The 19,630-nt window shown below is 33.4% G+C and overlaps 1 protein-coding gene across 1 annotated transcript in view; it reads left to right on the top strand.

Annotated features, from left to right (window-relative positions):
• The window catches only part of LOC116775454 (nucleolar protein 4), a 72,818-nt gene that overhangs the window by 19,518 nt on the left and 33,670 nt on the right, over positions 1-19,630 (top strand). The window contains exons 2-3 of the mRNA XM_061524685.1: positions 15,266-15,400; positions 16,308-17,138. Of these exons, the coding sequence (XP_061380669.1) occupies positions 15,266-15,400; positions 16,308-17,138 (966 nt within the window). The remainder of the gene's footprint in view (positions 1-15,265; positions 15,401-16,307; positions 17,139-19,630) is intronic.

Below are 19,630 nucleotides of genomic sequence, written 5' to 3'. Positions count from 1 at the left end.
AGAAATCAGTTTGATATGATTCAGATATCATTGTGTGTAAATATGGCTGTGCCAATCTAATATAGTCGGGCTTCATATGAAGACGCTTTTGACATTTATGAAAAATATTATCCAATAGAAGAGCGGCATTCTAAAAATATGATGAGAATTAATTTGTCATTTTTAAAATAGAATTATCCTATTGGTAAATATTTATAGTTTAGTTCGCTATGATTTGTTGATTTATCAAGTTATATGTTGACAGCACATTTAGTAAGATTTGTAATATTGATAAAAGTTCAATCTTAATTTACTGTCACTTCAGATTTTTACATCTTTTTTCGGGATTTTTTTATTCGGGATATGTTACCTTTTATTGGTTCATGTTAAGGTCTAGCTTCCGCTATAAGTTAAAAATGGGGAATATTATTGGACTAAGATCGTAAATTCGTAGTAAATTTGTATGGGGTAGAAGTGAGAGCGAGAGATATAACAGTGGATCTCTCTACAACCTACTAAAAGACTTGGGCCTGTCAAGAACTAACATCACTTTATTCTTGGAACGTGCGTCGAAGGCAGCCCTAGAAGGTTCTTTTCAAATGTGGTTAGGTAGAGATAGGAGCTTGGACGGTGGAGGTGAGCGTTTAACGCGCGTTAGATAGGGGCCCCTTAAACCTACACCTGGGTCCCAAGTCCCAACACTGGTGAAGCTCCTCTCCCTGCAACGCGATGGACCCGGCATCCGCACGGTGAATCCATGAAATCTTAAGAAGTTTCGTCAGTCACTCGGCTTAGTGTTATTTCTAAAAATATATAATAACAATTCATGAAATTTAATTTTCCACATATACTTATTTTATTATCGTCGCGTCACTTTAGTTGTATAATATTTAAAATTATTCTAACTTTATAAAATCATTGTATGATTTGACGAATTGTTTCTGTTAGCGGGGCTTTAAAATTCAACTGAAAGTAATAATATCCGTATATTATTTTGTAATAGTTTTTCCAATAACCCGTGTCGTTTCCTAAACGCGTCATTTGATAGCCGATTGGTAAATGACGCGAAACTAGCGGCCATTTGCATTACGGTTTAAAACCCTAAATATAGTTGGTAACATGCGTTCTGCAGGATTTAAATGATTTTTTTTTTCATTTCGTCTTAACAGTAATTTATTTAGTAATGTAATTAAATTGATAAAAAAATAGATTTAATTTATCAATAAATTCTTTTCGTGTTATATAAATGCAAAACAAAATTCATGACACAGTTATAATTAAAACTAGACCTTATTAATTAAAAAAAACGTTGAAATAGATTCCAATACCAAAACTTTTGAAATCTGTTAAGATTTTCAACAATATTTCGTTATTAGTATAAGGTGATTACTTAGAGGTTCTAATACATGACGAACGACAGTATACAACAAAAGACATTCCTCCGATATTTATATATCGAGAATAAATATATTTAATATAAAAAAAATATTAGGTTTAATCGGACAATGTACTAAAACATATTTAAATTTCTTAATTGTGACTTTATTATTAATATAAAAGATACAGTCATCGTCAGTTCTTGCTTACTCCGCTCAGAACAGAGGATAAGCGTCATTCTAATTTCAAAATGTAACCACATTTCTTACAATTCTCCAATCATTAGTTTAATAATCCCAATCTCTCCCGCGCATGTTGTGTTAAAAATTAATATTCTTAATATTTAGATATAATATTTAATATTTAATTCACCTTTCTATATTATAATAATGTTTTCGTGAGTTAAACCAGTGATGCAAAAAAATATATCTACACCAAAAAATATACAGCCAAAAATGTGTCATTTATATTCCCCCTATTTTTCACTACTTAATTGAAATTTGTTCGGGTAACTTAGGTTCGGCGTGAGGGAGAGACGGAGATATACTTGTTGTCTGAGTGCGAGCGGGATGGATGATAGGTGCTGCGGGACAACGGGCTACGTGGCTACAGCTTACATAGCTTACGACCGCGGGCGTTATAGTGTGACCGATTAGTTTTGATACTTGCGTTATATATTTATTATTAAAAAGGAGGTAGACGTAAAACTTTCAATATTGTATTATTGATTTTGTTCATTAAGAGGAAGGAAAATAACAAAATTTTATCGTATAACATCTTTGAATTAATGCACAGTGGGAGACATAAGTTTGATATATTGTTAGGTATCACGCCAAGAAATTAAGGATATTAAGACATTTAGTTTCTTGGCAGCGACCTTAAAAAATTGCCTCTGCAGAGCTTCCGTAAGAGTCTGCCGTTTTGTGCTAGAAATACTGACCATAAACATTAATAATATAAATAACTTCCATCCTACGCAATATTTTAAGCGACGGCCTCGCTGCGTACATAGTGTGAGATAATTAATTTAAGACATTAATAAAATAACTATTGATATAACAATTCTCATAAAACGTTATGTATATCACCAAGCGATCTTAATTATACATAAAACTGAGGTTAAAACTATACAACATATATAATTTAACAACTATCTAAAACGAACAGGAACCGCAAGCGTCCGAATAATTATCGCCATAACACCCGCAAAACAGTAAACATGGCTTTGCACTGTTATATGGGGGTTTTAAACACCGCACCGCTAGTTTACATCGGCTCTTTATAATAATTGTCGATGCGGTCGCTGGCACCGATAAGGGATTACCCCCACCAGGGGGCGGTGGGGATCGCCCGGGCCGTGTCCCCAACTCTACCTTTTTCTCTACTTACATTTTTACATGTATTAAATCATGAATTAAGATATTAAATTAGCTTCTTAGTCTACACACTTCTAGAAATAGGAAATGATGTAAGTGTTAGTATTTTATTTATATTTAATTCATTCAGTCGAATTCATTTCAGTGGCTCCTGTATTCAGATACATATTAGAATAGTTCGTAGCATTGTATTGACCTCGAATAGCTATGTACCTACTTACTGTTCAAAATAGACGATCAGGCATGACGTGATCACAAGTTCAAAAGACAATAACGATTCTTATGTTCAACTGTTCAGAGCGAATACTATTTATGAATTAATAAATTGCTATAAAAAATATACAGGCGTTGCTAAAGTATATTTGCATATTATCTTTAAAAATTCAATCTAAACATTAAAATTTTCAGTAAGCTGCTGTGTTTTAAAAAAAATTTTATCTTTTATATTTGAATAAAGCAGCGATTCTTCAATCAAGCAGCCCTACAGTCGCAGGCCGATAGAGCCATAACGAAACACAAAGCGTAGCGGCGCCCGGACAGAAACCAGTCCGAGCAAATTAAATATGTAGGAGGCGAGCGCACCCACGCTGTCAGGGATGTCATACCGAGTTCTGCTTATAATACATACAAATACATTTATATTACGTATAGCATCAATATGAGTAACGAAAGTCAAGAAAAATGCGACCTTAATTCAATGATATTTATGAAATTAGATTTTTCGTCATATATAAAATAATAAAGAAATAAGAAACGAATAGAATTGGTAATACAACCACAGTAAAACATAAGTGATTTTAATTAATATAATATTATATTAGTTCTAATTATAAAATTATATATTTATTAAATTTACTCATCATAACGTCACCGACATTAAATAGATTGTTATTCAAATATATATTTGTGTAATAATATTTAAGTAAAGTGTGTTACGTACATCCCTAGACAGGAAACGAGGCTGGCGAGTGTGCTGTCATTAGAGGCGGCGTTAGCGACCCGCCGCCAGACATTTTTTATGCAGCCCGTAGGCCGGCTTTTTTCAACATCATATTGCGGACTGGCGCAGCCCGGGATCGCTCTAATGATACTCACCTTGCGAGCCCTGCTGGTTATTAGACCGACTCATCCTTTGTGTCTTTGGAATATTTTCACGTTCACGCTATATATAAATGTTCATTAATATACGAAAATATAACCATTGAAATGTTATTAATATGAATTTTACCTTAGTTACCTATACGCTTTATAAATAGTTAAGTTATAAGATTTATGATATGAACTGAAACATTTGGCTTGTTCATAACACTCCCAGGATATTGTCAGTGTCAGAAGCTAAGTGGAAGACAAGAATACACCCATATATAACTCTGAGGTTTTATAAATAAAACAATATTTAGTGACTATTTTAAGTGATTACAAAAGTGATTGTTTCTGGTACTAGAAATCCGACATTCTGTTTTTCAATGTATTTGATAGACACTCGGAATAAAATGTACTTTGATTGGAAGTGCTCATATATTTGTCAAACAGAGTTAATTAACCAAAATAAATCAAATCGAAAACCTTCAAGTCCATAAAAAGGCATATCAAATTATTTTTAAATCAAAACGATCCACTCTATATATATATATATATCGTTCTCGAAATTTATGTGAATATCGTAAAAAATAATAACAAATAAAGGCAAGCATCAAAACCTTCGGATCCCAGTACGCGGCAGCCCATTAAAGCGCTCGGTGACAAGGTGACGCTCACCGCGGGGGCGCGATAACGCGGCCCGTATCCTGTCGTGTCGCTCGCTCGATATTACGTCACTATATATATATATGTAGGTGTAGTTATGATCGCCTGGTACTTTCACGTTAAGTGACTGTGAATCTCTCTTGATCACTCCTTTTTTATTTCCAAAGTATTTTTCGGTTTTTGTGTATTTTCTTATAACGGATAAGTATTTATGTTTAAGGTTTTAAGAAAATCTAAAAAAAGGAATATAATTAATTGTAAAATTTATATACATACCTATTTCTTGTACTTACTTACATAAAACATATACATATATCAATATACACATAGCTTATATATGAAACTTTAGTGTTAATAATAATAAAATGTAATTAAGTACGTAAGTAGGAAATAGGTTTTAATATAAACTTTATATGAACATATTAAGTTCTGGGTATAGTGGTAATACATAAAATAATAACAAGAATAATATTTAATACAAGTATGAAAGCAGTCGGTCGCAGTATAAGGCCAGTCGTTGAGCACGCGACGAAACGGGCCAAGCCGACAGATCCCATGTCACGCCGCCCGCCACCGACACGGACGGACTAGGGTTGAACATCACACACTTTTACATTTATTATATTTTATATATTATTATATTTTATATATGTTGAAATATATACATTATGAGGGACACATTTGAGATTTAAATGTATAATAAAATAATATAAAACAAAACAATAGTGAAAAATTTAAATCGACTGTGTTAAAAAAATATAAAACAATGTATTACCATATATTTTAAATAATTTATACAACTCAAAAAAATATTAATAATACATATACGAAATTTTATAATTTCGAAGATATCCTTAAATATTTTTATACATAGTAATAATAATAAAATATGATTTGTAGTTTCACTTTTGGTGTTACGGGATGCGTTAGACTAATTAACTGAAAATATATATAAAACACGTAGTGTACTAAGTAAGTCAGTAACCCTAATAAGTCAAACTGGTCCCTTTTCACCCGTTTGATCCGACTCAGAGCGCTCGTGCAGTTCGTCAAGGTTGGAGACGGTCTTTGATTTGTTTCTTATTGTCAGACAGACGGCAGTTTGTTGAGGGGTTCGTGATATATAACACTTCACGTTCAATATTTAGGGTATTATTGGTAATAATATAATTTTAAAGTTCGACATTTTAGTCTTTGCACATTTCAATACAAGTTTCGTTAGATAAAAAGCCTTGTTTTAAATAAATACAGCCTTTTAAATAAACATAGCCGTGTTTTCCTTTTATACATGGCAGTTGGAGCACGCCGATCATTGATCCGACGAGATTAGAACACGTATCGACGAATAAAATTTGCTGTTCCAGGGAAATGTACCAGGACGGTGGAAAAAATGCTGATGACGTCACAGACATGTTTCACTTATTTGTAAATGGAATTACATTGCTGGCTCAATTTAGTTATTGTTGTTATTATTCTCTAGTCTGTGTGAGTGTGAGTGTGTGTGCGTGTGTCATCTGTTACAACGATATTAATATCACACAAACACTAAGCCGGTCCGCAGTCGCGTTACAACATGACGTTGATACGGATTAGCGTCGCCCAATTTGTGATATAAACCACGTTTGTGCGTTGTTAGCGTTTGTAATTACTGCTTAAATCCCAATCATTAACAGCCTGAAAAGTTCTTGAATTAAAAATATAGTGTACCTATGACATAATAAAAAAAAGTTTTATGTGGTTTAAATTTATTTACGGTATTAGAATTATATAGTTTACGTAATGAAGGATAATTAAGATAAAACTGAAATAGGGTCAGCCCTATAGTCAGACGTGTTGATGTCGGTCAAGTTGTGCACACACGCGCGTCCGGACTTTGTTTGGGGCCGAGACCGAGGCCTGGGCCGGGGGCCTGATCCGGGACCTGACCCGGGCCTTGTTCGGATCTCTTCTGGACAGACAGTGGTTGTGATTTTATAACATTTATTATTTACGAACTACTCTGCGGCTCCCGACATTTATAACTCACGTGCAGACTAAATTTTTTGTTCCTTTTTGATTCAACTCCTTCCTACTGGAATAAATGAGAACTTCAATTCATGTATCAGGAAAACATAAAATTATGGGTATCTCATGTATGGAAAATGGTATATAAAAATAATATAATTCACTTTGAAGCGTTATTTTTTTTTTCGATTTTCGGTCGGTATTCGCCAGCCAGTATTTAAATTATATTTTTTTCATAAACATTTATTATAAACTATTATTATAGTGGAACTTAACTTGTCTTTCTATTCGTTGTAATTTGAATGTTTTGTTATAAATTACTTAAGTGAACAAGGCTTCAAACAGTCGGTTATTTATTATCATGATATTATTTTATAGAACGTCAAAGAGCATTTTTACTCAGTGTATAATCTTAATACTGACACAAAACAGAGCCAGCCGCGACAACGAAAAATATTTACTTAAAAAGTTTTAAAAGTTTTAAGCGAAACCACAAAAAAAGTTCGGAACGTGTTATGAAGGTTATTATGTTTTCGTGAGTTCGCATCTTTTGGCCAAAAGGACGGTCTCATAAATTTGTATAATTAGGTGAGCTGGAGAGCTTTACTTATTGTACTATGTTCTACTGTTCCCTTGGTTATATATTTCTATTATGTAAATTACCTTTACCTAACCTTAATAATAAAACTTGCTTTTGACAATTATAGTATGATGTAATTATGGTATGTGTATGTTGGTTTGTGTGTAATTTTAAGTTCATTAGGCGTTGCCACAATCATCGCGCGTCGCTCGCTCTAATTAATGAATAATTTTTATACGTAATCCGATAATAATTCATGAGCTCATTATACAACTTTTAAAATAAATTGCATTTTAATGAATCACTGAAATAAAATGAAAGATACCCATGCATAGAACAAGATAAAACTTGAAGTACATAAGACGGACGGAAAACTGTTTTGCTGGTGGAAAATAATATCGCTTTCTCATTCATAATGCGATCATTAAAATGAAGAATTTGGTAATGATTGAAGCTTCAAATCCTCATTATCGTTACCTACTTCATTCAGCGAAGAAGACATGGTGTTTTTAATTCCAATTAATATAATTCTTAAATAATATCTTTGGAGATATAAGAAGCCATTACGTTTTTATTTGCTCCGTTAACGGTACTTTACGATTTGAATCTCCAACACCATTTTATAGTCGTATACAGTCAGTATACATATATATAGTCGTGTATTCCTTTAACTGCGATCAGTTTAAACTTCATGTTGGTATCTAATTACCAGGAGATCATGAACGTACTGGTAGTATGTACATTTATAACATTCGTCGCGTGTCTCAATCCATCGCGTTCCCACTTCCTATACAATTACAGTACATTTACAATGATACTCTCTAATTTATGTCGCCCTGGTATCGAAGGCTGCTTTGTAATCATAATAAAAAAAACAATACGGTATGTTTCTTACTCATGTGATTTTTTATTATTTGTAGTTGTAGTCTCATTAGTCTAGAATCAAATCTGTCGACACTTTCCATAGTAATAACGATGCCAGTTCTAGAAGTGTATATCTAAAAGTTGAATGTATTAAATACCTGTACTTTTGTTATGTATTAAAGTATGTTATGTACGCTAAGTCTCAGCCGACACTCTCAGACCCTCTTCGAGTCTCATAATCCGAGGGTTCACTTGAAGACTTTCCTTATGTCCGTGTCTCATCAATATATAGAATCCTTTACAACTTTCTGTATATACACCAGGAGATTTTTAATCTCGGGTTGTACATAATACATAAAACATATCTTATCTTAAATAATACATAAGGTTATATTCTAATAATTTATAGACACGGCAATACTATCGTGACATGCTCTAGGCCAGCCCAATGTTCTGGAAACGCAATACAGCCAGTCTATTAACAAATACTATATTATTTATTCCACAGCGTTTAGGTTCATGTACATATACTTAATAGCGGAAATCACGTCAACACTTTGAGCGTTTCTAATTCATAGTTAATTTTAATGGTACTGAAAGTCGAAAAAATAATCATTAAAAATAGTGAAAATCGTATTAACTCTTACCTTAAACATCAAAATTTTTATCAATAAACTGTGAAGCCAGTTACCGCGTATATGTACAAGCTATATTTCACTGTATTATTAATGAAAATTTCATTTTTTGTTATATATTTAAGGCTTAAAGATCTCATTTCCTAGTGATAGAAAAATGACGTCATATCCGGCATACAAAAAAATCATATCTAACTTCTAAGTCTAAACTCAAGATATATCAATACAAGACTTGACTTATTTACATTTCTTTTAATAGTTTTATTATAACTACATAATTTTTTTATTTAATATTGTTACAGAACACACAAAAAAATATTACACGTTATATAATATATACTCAAAAACCTTCCTAGTTTATTATTATATATAAAGCTTTTAATATTATATAATATTTGAATATTTTTCTCGTTTTTAATATTTAACGAAAGTGATGATATTTATCGTAAGTCGCGGTTCCCCGAGAGCACAAGTTCCGAGCCACCTCGGGCACTAAGTACGAGCCGGATGACATATTTACTAACGACCCAGGGCTGTACACGCACTTGTAACAAATATATCTTAAATCAATATTTTTTATTAATAAAACATCTAATAGATATATTTAAATTTATAGTTTATTTAAATTTAAGAATTGCAACAAACAAATTTTTATTATTTCATTTTTATAAAATCTTCCGCGGTGCCATCCCTGTTGGTGTGTGTGTGTGTGTGTGAAGTGTCGCCGACATCACCTGGGCTCGCAATTTTACGAGCAGCCCGTTGTCGGCCGCTTCTAGCTTTCACTAGGGATGGGGTTGTTATACTATATTAAAATTTATCGATAAATTTCTATAACATCTTTTTTCTTTTATTTATAAACAAATCTTTTCATTTCGAATAACATTAACAAGAACACATAAATAGTCGAAAGAGGTAATAAATATCTTGAAAATACAAGGTTTACCTTAAACTACGACTGTTCAGTATTTTAATTGTCTTCATATTATATATTGTTTAAACAACATATTATATTCATATATATGATCGATACAATCCATCCCTAGTCTCTCCTTAGTTCTTGAGCCGTCGTCCCGGGCGAGGCGATGGAATTAAATCGCACGCACGACACTTCCGCCCCCCTCCTCGCCCCTCTAAACACACACCCATACACCCGACAGTAATACACACACACACACACACACACGACACAGGGCTGACGCAACACACGTTATGGTATAAAGACGTATACATACAATAAACTAATGATATCATAGTACGAATGAGAAGTAAATAATTTTATTTTACTTTTTATTCGAAGTTATATCCATTATTAGGTATTCCAAATGTTATAAAAATAAAAAAAATATATACATTTAATTTATATATAAGATATATAATATGATCAAATTATTAAATACTCCTAGGGTAGATTAGCTCAGTTCATCCATGAGGTCACGTCATCAAACTCACTTGTAGTAGATTAATTTACATTTGCAAATATAGTAAGTGTGAAGTGTCAACCCTGAGTCTTGGAGTCCTCAGACGTCGTCAGAGAATGTTGTCAAAGCATGTACTGGAAGAAATTACATCAATTAAACTATTGTATAGGATCTTACTGAAATATCATATATGTATATAAATGTATAAATACTATAGAATAATTCCATAAAAATAATAAATTCGATTGAATGATGTAATGAAAGGTTTAATGATATTTTAATGTTATATATGTTCGACATAATTCATTAGTTTTTTTTTTTTGTCAGAACATTGAAAAGTTTCGGACAAAGAGGTCACACGTTAAAATATACTAAACGCAGCACAGACGAATAGGAAGTGTTTTAAAACTATTTTTATTTTTTGAAAAAGCTACATAGTTCATATATAATATTTAATACTTATAAACATTAATAAGACGGTAAATTCGTGTTTGGTATGAATCGTATTTTATAATATAAGGAAGAACGTGTCTCGTCCAACCTCACGGACTCGTATTCGTAAGACTGTAATCTTACTACGAGTTTTCGTTTACCTTAACACTCACAGTTTTGATGTTAAGACTATCAGTGTTAAAAATTCAAATTGATGTGAAAGGTACGGTTCTGACTCGATTTACATTCGTAAGACTTGTTACGTATGCTTTTCATTATATCGTTAAAAATTTTCTTGAAATAAAAGACTACATTAATTTATTATGTTTCTATATGTAAATGTAGTGTCAATAGTTTATTCTCATATTACCTAGACTTAAACTGAAGCCACAAGCGCTTCAGCGCTTAGCGGTTGCGGTCTATGCGGGCGTGACCGCTGCATTGGTTGCGAATATGACGTCACGGAACATAAAACCACCGGCTTTTAATAATAATTGAAGCTGTATCTTATTTAACATATAATTATTAACTTAACAGAGGAAGTCGAACTTATAATATTTTTAATTAAGCTGACAGCTGTCAAAAATGTTCTGTAGTCTCGTATAACATTTAAGTTTTGACGTAAGGTTCATGGCATACACTTTAATAGGTCGATCTGTAGACTTGAAATTACGTCATAACAAATAACTAGAAATCGCCAAACTTAATGTAATATTAGTGTATTGATATTTTGTTGTTGAGTATTCAGATAAACCTATCAAAAGCTCACGAGCGTCTAACCCTTGAAGGCTACAGCTCTAAGAGTGCGGTTGCGGTCAGATACAACATGCGGGCGGGAAACGTTTGACAGTTGACAGTTTTTATTCTGTTTTTATATAGGTTCAATGAATGTGTTTTTAAACTAAAATAGATCTTGAAATTGATACGTTTATTATAAGAAATTAATAACATATGACGTTTAAAAAAATAAGTTTTTATCAATATAATATAACTAATAATTGACAATATGTAATCAATATAAAAAAAAAATAGAAAAAACTTTTTTGTTTCAAAACGTCAATTCATGCGGATACGTCACATAGACAGACTGGATATTATATGTTATACAGATTCACAAAAAACTATGATCAAGCAACAAACAGCCAAGACTTCAAAGAGACTCCATATAATATATATGAAGACGTATATTGAGACTCATTAAGACACATTCAAATATGAACCGAGATGTTTCCTTGGCAAACATATTTCTAACAGATTACATACTGAAGTTTGTTGAAATATTATATGTTTTAAATTTTATATTATTGATTATCTGTGTTGTTATAATCTCTCATGCTATGATAATGTGGTGACAAATAATCATCGTTTGAATAAATTTTGACAAAGGTCTTTTAAACGACTTGTATCTTATAAGTGTAATATGTTGTTACATTATAAATGTTATTTTTATAATTACTTCGTTATAATTGTTATATAACGTTATAATATATAGAGGTGTAGTTCGCTGATGAGTTGTCATGACGATTGACATACGACTACAAATCATGGCCCTTGGAGGGAGCTGTCAGCTATCATGATATATAGGGATGGGTAGATGAAAGAAATATCGATATCGATAACTTTAGACTAAATTTTAAGCAAGTAAGGAAGTAATTATATATTTATTAATGTTCAAAATAAGTAGTACTCAACCAGTATAGACAATTGAGTAAGTATTTACTGTAATTTTATATACGTGAAATATTTTTAAATAATGCCATTTTTTTAAGCCTAAAAAGGAAACGTAGAAGAGATATCGTACACCTATATACAATAAAAAAAAAGTTAGCTTCTAAAACGTCGCTATGATGTTGGTTACTTGTGATTTCTCACTTATATTATGATTAAGAAAACTTGTATTTTTGTTTGCAACTCGCCGTTGCCAAAATAACGAAAAGATTTAAATGAACCATACACCAATATAATTCGTACATACATCTATGTATACATAAATGTAAGTAAATCCTATAGGTTGTAATTTATCCCGAAATTCCTTCTTATTCCCAAGAAAACACGTCACAACTTCAGCATTTCCCTAAATATCCTTTTAAAACCCAATTTGGATGTGTTAACCACCGAAATCGGGAGTGAAAGTTAATAAATTATTTCTCGACATTTTGTTTCTTTCCATTTCAACTATATTATTGTAAAAATTAAATAAGTTTCGTAGTTTTAAACGGCCGACGAGTGACAAATGTACATACATATAATCCTCGTTAATATGAGTAAGTACTTGCCATTTTTTATAAATAGTGAAATCTGTTGGTATCCGCTGGGGCTTGTGATCGTTTTTCACGACTGAGACGTCACGATGGAAGCGACGCTCAGCTGACAACGAGATGGAGCACTAGTGATTGGATACACACAAAACGATATATCGATGAAATAATATAACTTATACACAGAATGGCATCGTACTGTCTGCAGATCGTTCGTACAAGTTTCTAAGCCCTATTTTTATAATTTGTACATATTTGTGTAGTTAATTTAAATTATCTTCATAACCTTATACTAGGTCAGTTAAGAAAATCATTTATTTTAAACTAAAAATTCAATATAAAATATAAGTGTCCATTTACATGTTATATATATATATATATAGCTACTTGTAATGCGATCCCTGTCTGTAATGTTGTGTGGTGTCGGTGACAGCCCTGTGCGGGTAGGCGGGGGGTGGTGGGGGAGAGGGAGGGAGGAGGGGAGGCGATCGCTGGCACGCGGAGAGACCAAACGACAGCTGATTAATGCGCGGCAAGCGATACTAGGGAGGAGACTTATTAGAACGTATGATATTATTTTTGTATATATTTTTTTATTTTATATTTTAATTATTTTTTGTATGTGGCTGTGCCGTAACAGTGGCCTTAAGTTTATTAATCCTTGATATTTTACAAAATAGTCACTTATTTAGAAAATAATCGTGAGTGTGTCATTTGTTTAAGGGCATTTCTAGTATCTGTCCAACTTATAATATGATCTATGACAATTAATATGGTTCAATGTAGTCAATAATAGGGACGTTTTAAATTAACCCATTTTATTTATCGATATCTTTAAACGGTGTGTCACACCACCAGTACCGAAGCTGTATCAGCGCGTCGAACTCTCTCCGGCGGATCATTACCGACGCGGCCGACCAGAAACGTCGATACTTCGCAGCTACATCACTATTTAATGATGATGACATTATGAAGTAGTTCTGATAATGGCGCGTCGGATTGTAACCACTTGTGTATTGTATTCTCAAAAATAACTTACAATACGTAGTACAAAATACAATTATTACGTCATAACAAGAAACACATGAGTTTAAACATATTTAATTTCGACAAAGTTATTTTTCTTTAACTATCGTTAACCTGTTGCTGGAGTGTTCTCTAAATTAAATAAATTTAACCATTTTTTTTAAGTCGCGTTCATTTTTTGAGTTATAGTTATGTAGAACGAGTTATTCTCTGACATGTACGAAATCACTAATTAGTACAATTTTCTATATATATAAATACTTGAAGACAAAATAATATTAATTGAGATCTGATTTTAGTTATTTTTATAAGGGCATACCAAATAATTTATAGATATCCAGATGTAATTTGTTCTGTAACAGCTGGACTCTTTCCTTCTCTAGGTCTGTTTCTGATAAATCTTTCTCTATTCTAGCTTGCGGTTCTCGGTGATAAAAACACTTCCTACATTACGGTGTTGTAAATAAAAGCCTTTTTTTATCCATTAAAACGTTTCCGTAGAATAAAATTTTCCAAAAACACATTTATTTAACTAAAATTCTTTATGTAGTGTCAAAATATATACACATATAATATTTTCTAAATATTTAATATCATTAATGAATAACGAAATGTCATTCGTTCATAATATGGAGAATTTATATCAATTTATTTTCCTAGTAAGTTAGAGCTCGATTGTTTAATCAGAAGTAACTTTAAATCTACTTTAACATATTCAACGAAAACACAGACAAAAAATAAATAAATCGATGTATGTATAAAGAAAACATAAAATATGTTTGTCACTACTCCTACGTCATGATCATTAGCCTCGCGTCTGTTTGATGATTGTGTTTTATGGCGGCCATATTGCGACGAGTTGACACCAGCAGCCAACGGAATATAGCGTAAAATATAAGAATATTATCATGTATTAAAACGAAATAGAAAATAACTTGCAATATAGATATATGTGTATATTATCAAGTAATTACCAAACATTAGTTCCCTCCAAAGTGTTGTAATTATGGCGGCCATTATCGCGGCCCCCGTATAAGCGGTCAAGCTCGTTGCATCGTTTGATACGATATTATGGTTTGCGTGCGATTTGCACAACTCGAATTTAAACAATACTGATTCCTAACTGTATTATGGTTGGCTTTAATGACAGACATGTCTATTGGTACGCCAAGATAAACAATTTTTATTTAGAAATGTATTTTCTTTTAATAACCTCTAAGATTTTCTAAAAATTATTTTTATCATAACTGAATAAGTATTCGATGTTAGAGGTAGGCTATTTTGTAAGGTTGAAAATTAATAAAAATTAGGGTCAAAAGGGTTGTATTTTTATTTTTAATTTTCGTTATACGTCTTGGATTTTATGCTTCCAATTTTTAAGCAAAACATTTAATTCAAGAGATAAACAAATCCATCTAGCGACGAAAAGCAAAGGCTAGTTACATTTCCTAATCAACAAGAGATGGCGCTTGCAAGAAATATTTTAACTTCATTAAAATCCTTTCCTGTCGCTTACGAGTTTAAAAAAATATCTCATACTCGATAATGAAATAATTAATTGTTTCAGAATGCACCAAACCAAGAACCTGTGTATCGGAAGGTGGCGATAGTAGAAAATTTCTTCGATATCATCTATACTGTGCACGTTGAACTTGAAGGAAGACCAGGAAAACACGCTGGACAGAAACGCACTTATCGAACCGTAAGTGATCACTATTTTTGTTCTAAAACATAAATTAATATTTTATTGAAGCTGTTGAATACTGCCATCTAGCGGATAAAGTTTGCAACTGTTTCGTTTCGGTCTACGTATTAGGGCGGTAATTTTATGTTTACATACCCTATTTTAAAGATGGCAGCACTAGTTTCCTTCATTGGAAGTGTAATGTTACACAATTTTTTGGTAATTTTTGCACATATTTATTGAATACAGTCATGACTCTACAGTTCTCTACGAAAATATTGTGTAAGAATTAATTATGGCTCGGTATATGCAATAATAGTATTAGTTTTTCAAGTAAAGTTTAAACACTCTCCGACTCTCATTGTACTTTACGCATTTTGTATTGAAATTTATAAAAATACCTGACAGAAGCTTTGTCATAAATTAATTATTTGAAACACGACATGCTTTATTATTAACCATTTTATTTTAAGCCATTTTTCAACCTAAAAGTGCTTGCTTTCTATCAAAAAATATTATCAAACGGCATGTAATATTCTAGTTCTAATAGAAGTCAACGTCCAAAAGAAACGGTTAAAGCCTTTGAAGATACAAAATTACACAAATTATAATAAGAAACCCAAAAGACACGTAAATTTTACAAAACAAAAGTTCGCTGTAGAAAAAATATAGTCGAAAATAGTTTCTTGTTTCATGTAATGAAACGAATTGACATAAATACTTGTACGTCATATTGGTATGTTAGTGAGTTTCGGTTATGATACCGGAGAACATATTTAGATTCCGTGGATCGAAGTACTTGCTAAAGGGTTTTCAAAATACTGATAATTTTTGAGAATATGAATGTTTCATATATTTAAAAAGTATCCATTTATCATAAGACTGAAAAGGTCGAGTCAGTAACGTCAACGTTATTTGTCGACAGATAACGGAAACGTACGCGTTCCTGCCGCGCGAGGCTGTTACACGTTTCTTGACTGGATGTGCGGAGTGCGCTCGCCGGCCGCGGAGCGCCTCCCCGCCTCCCCTGCCGACCCCCTCGCCTTCACCCACAAGACATCCTACATACCTACCATTCATACCACACTGTGCACCAGACTACACCAGGAACTGGGAATCAGAGATCGATGCAGCCCAAAACTATTCCTATGAACCTAAATTCGACTATACAGATCTACAGCCATTAAGAAAACCGGAAAGTCCGAAACACATTGATGAAGAAGAACCGACTTACATAGAATTGACATCAAAGAAGAGCAACGGTTTCGACGCGACTACAATCTTTAACAGAAGTTCTTCAGTCGAACCATTCAGAGAAGAGGAACCGGTCCGCTCCGACCCCGAAATAGACAAAGATGACAGCGTCATTGACGTAGAAGATGTAAGGCCGGAGAGTCCACAAGCCGTCACAGAACAGAAGAAAGAAGAAGAGCAAAAGCAAGAACAAATACCACAAGACATCAAAACGGTAGACGACAACCAGGTTGAGAAGACTGAGTGTAAACGAGAGAAAAAGTATAATCCCTTGGACGTTGCTAATTTAACGTCCAAGGATCCGCCGAAATCGAGGTCTCCGCCGCGGAAGAAGCTCCTGCCTACAGCTTTAGATGCAGTCCATTACTATGGAAGATATCCCAAGCCGTGGAGACCAGACAGCAGCTTGTGTTACGGAGACGACATCGACTACAGCGTGCCCATCACCACGGCGTACTTGAAACACATCAAGATGAGCTACCAAGACAGTTTGGAGGAGAAGGTGAGTGTAGCCATAGAAGTTCTCTATTCCCAGCTAAGGAATCATTATAAAAAAATCTTGCAACACCACAAGCAAATACGTAAATCTAAATGCACGTACACTCATTATACCTTAATGGACTTCTTCGAAGATCTGAGTCCAGTTGCGAGGTATTAACTAAGGGTTTACTTACGTCCGACATGAAATTAAATAAATTTTAAGCCTTCCTAATTCATTCTCTATGTCATCATATTATTTATAATTACAACAATAGCGATATCCTGAGATATTATAATTGTCATTAAATATGACGCTCGTTCAAAGCTGGGATCCTTGTTAAGTATTATTCAATAGGAATCCTTTAAATATTATGGCTATATCTCTGCATTGTTTCTGTCATTGTTAAAGATGGTGCTCCCAGAGAGATTTCTTCCTCGAATAGATCACTTCCATACAATATGACCGACCGGCTGTATAAGATAATATAAATATTCTCTATATCACAAAGCCACACAAGTGAAACTGAATTTCTGTACGCCCTTTCACGGCACATAACCGCAAACGTATTTTTCTCCGTACAAATATTTAGCAAAGTAAACATAATGCGAATCCGCGGACGGGTTTAACCCTAGCTTTAACTTTCTGAACTAAACGGCCAAAGCCGGCGGTCTATTCGACCCACAAACGCGCCTTTGTGAAACTACGTACCCCTTGTTATGATTACAGAACTCTACTCGATATGTAACAAAATTGTACGAATATTTACCTCGAATTTCTCTTTGTATGTCTCGCCTTCATTACGTATTTAAAACTTACGTGACAATTTGATACATCTGTGATAAAGAAAAAACAAATAACATAATTAGGTGAAAATGTCGAACACCGGTTTTTTTGTAATAGTTATTATTGTTTAAGATAATGTCAGATTTTATCATTTATAGGTAATATTAACATTATTATAATGTGCTTTATTGTTCCTATTAAAAATAAGTCGCGGATTAAATGTGAACGTTTTGAGAATTGATTGACAAAATTTTATTTCGTCAGTTAGTGTCCATCACTCGGTTATACTAACTTTAAATAAAACCCAGAAGTCACGCTTAATAATCCCCGGAGGTGAGTTATATGGAGTGACAGCTAGCTCTGACGGATTTAGACGATTTCTATCGAACGTTTTCAGCGGAAGTACGTAATTTATATAGGATTGTACCTGACAAGTAACAGTGAGACCGCCCTTGCGACCGATTGATTCGGAATGTCCCACACAAAAGGACGTTACGCCATAATCGGGCGCCGCATCTTTTCTAACTCATTTTTCTCGCTTGAGGCGAGGGTGGAGGGTGGCTGGTGGCTGGTGGCCGGCTCTCATCAGTGGGGGCGTCACGGTATTAGAGAAGACACAAAAACGATGCCCGACGGAGAACTGAGCAAGTAGAATTTCTGAACGTTTTTTGCTATAGGTTCTCGCTCCGACGATAATGCTTGTTTCAAATTATGTAACGTGTTTTATGACACATGCCCCGCTCGTTTGTACATAACGATACTCACGGATTATGTATTTCCACTTTCATATAAAACATAATTGTTCCGCGGATTTTAGTTACAACATGGTAAACTAGAATGAAAATAACTGCCGATGATTCGTTATTAAAATACAATCTAATAAAATAATATATTAAATAAAACTACACTCTTCTCTCCAGTATGAAAGACGTGTGGTATACAAATGTATATAGCACATTAATCACAAACATTACACCCTCAGTAATATTCCGCAGTGTAGGTCCAACCTTTTCTGGCGAGCTGCTCCGAAGGGTCACTACAGGCCGTAAGAGGGTAGGATCCCTTCGCCCCCAAAAGTGCCTGTCCCCCTTCACTGCGACTTGTAAGATTGATTGGGGCTCCTTCAGTCCATTGCCGGCGCCCCCCTGCGGGTTATTCGACCCTCCCTCCTTTTTTCTCTGATTCTATCGCCGTGGATTTACACAGTCTAGATGGATTATGATGTACACTCTGAACGATGCTACCGTATTATGAATACTTCAACATTACATATCATCTAAATATATTATATATTACTCATATATTCTTAAATATTTCTTCACATTTGAAGCCATAGAAATTCTATCTCTCCGTATATACATATGAATTAATTCGAATTTCTAAATAAAAACAAATTTATCTTTTTAGATTAAGAATTATATTTAAGTTTTCGTAATGACAAATCATTGTTAGATTTGTTATCTGTGCTGTAAATAAATCATGAAATACTCATAAAGAATATACTTTTATACATTTATGTATATAGAAGTTTTAAATATAATCAATGAGGAGTCTAAAAGCTTTTCAAGGTAATAAATAAATTCAAAACCTGCTGATGCAGCCACATCCAGTACGCAGCGCGAGGCTCTGTGCCTCCATCTGGACTGTTTGTTAATACCATGCGGCCATTTCATTCGCGGGCCAGTTGCGGCGTGAGACTGCTTTGATGTCACAGATTAGAAGTTTGTTTT

Source organism: Danaus plexippus, chromosome 25, assembly GCF_018135715.1.
Source record: "Danaus plexippus chromosome 25, MEX_DaPlex, whole genome shotgun sequence".
Taxonomy (NCBI): domain Eukaryota; kingdom Metazoa; phylum Arthropoda; class Insecta; order Lepidoptera; family Nymphalidae; genus Danaus; species Danaus plexippus.
The sequence above is the reverse complement of the archived record's forward strand: the minus strand, read 5'-3'. Positions and strand labels throughout refer to the sequence as shown.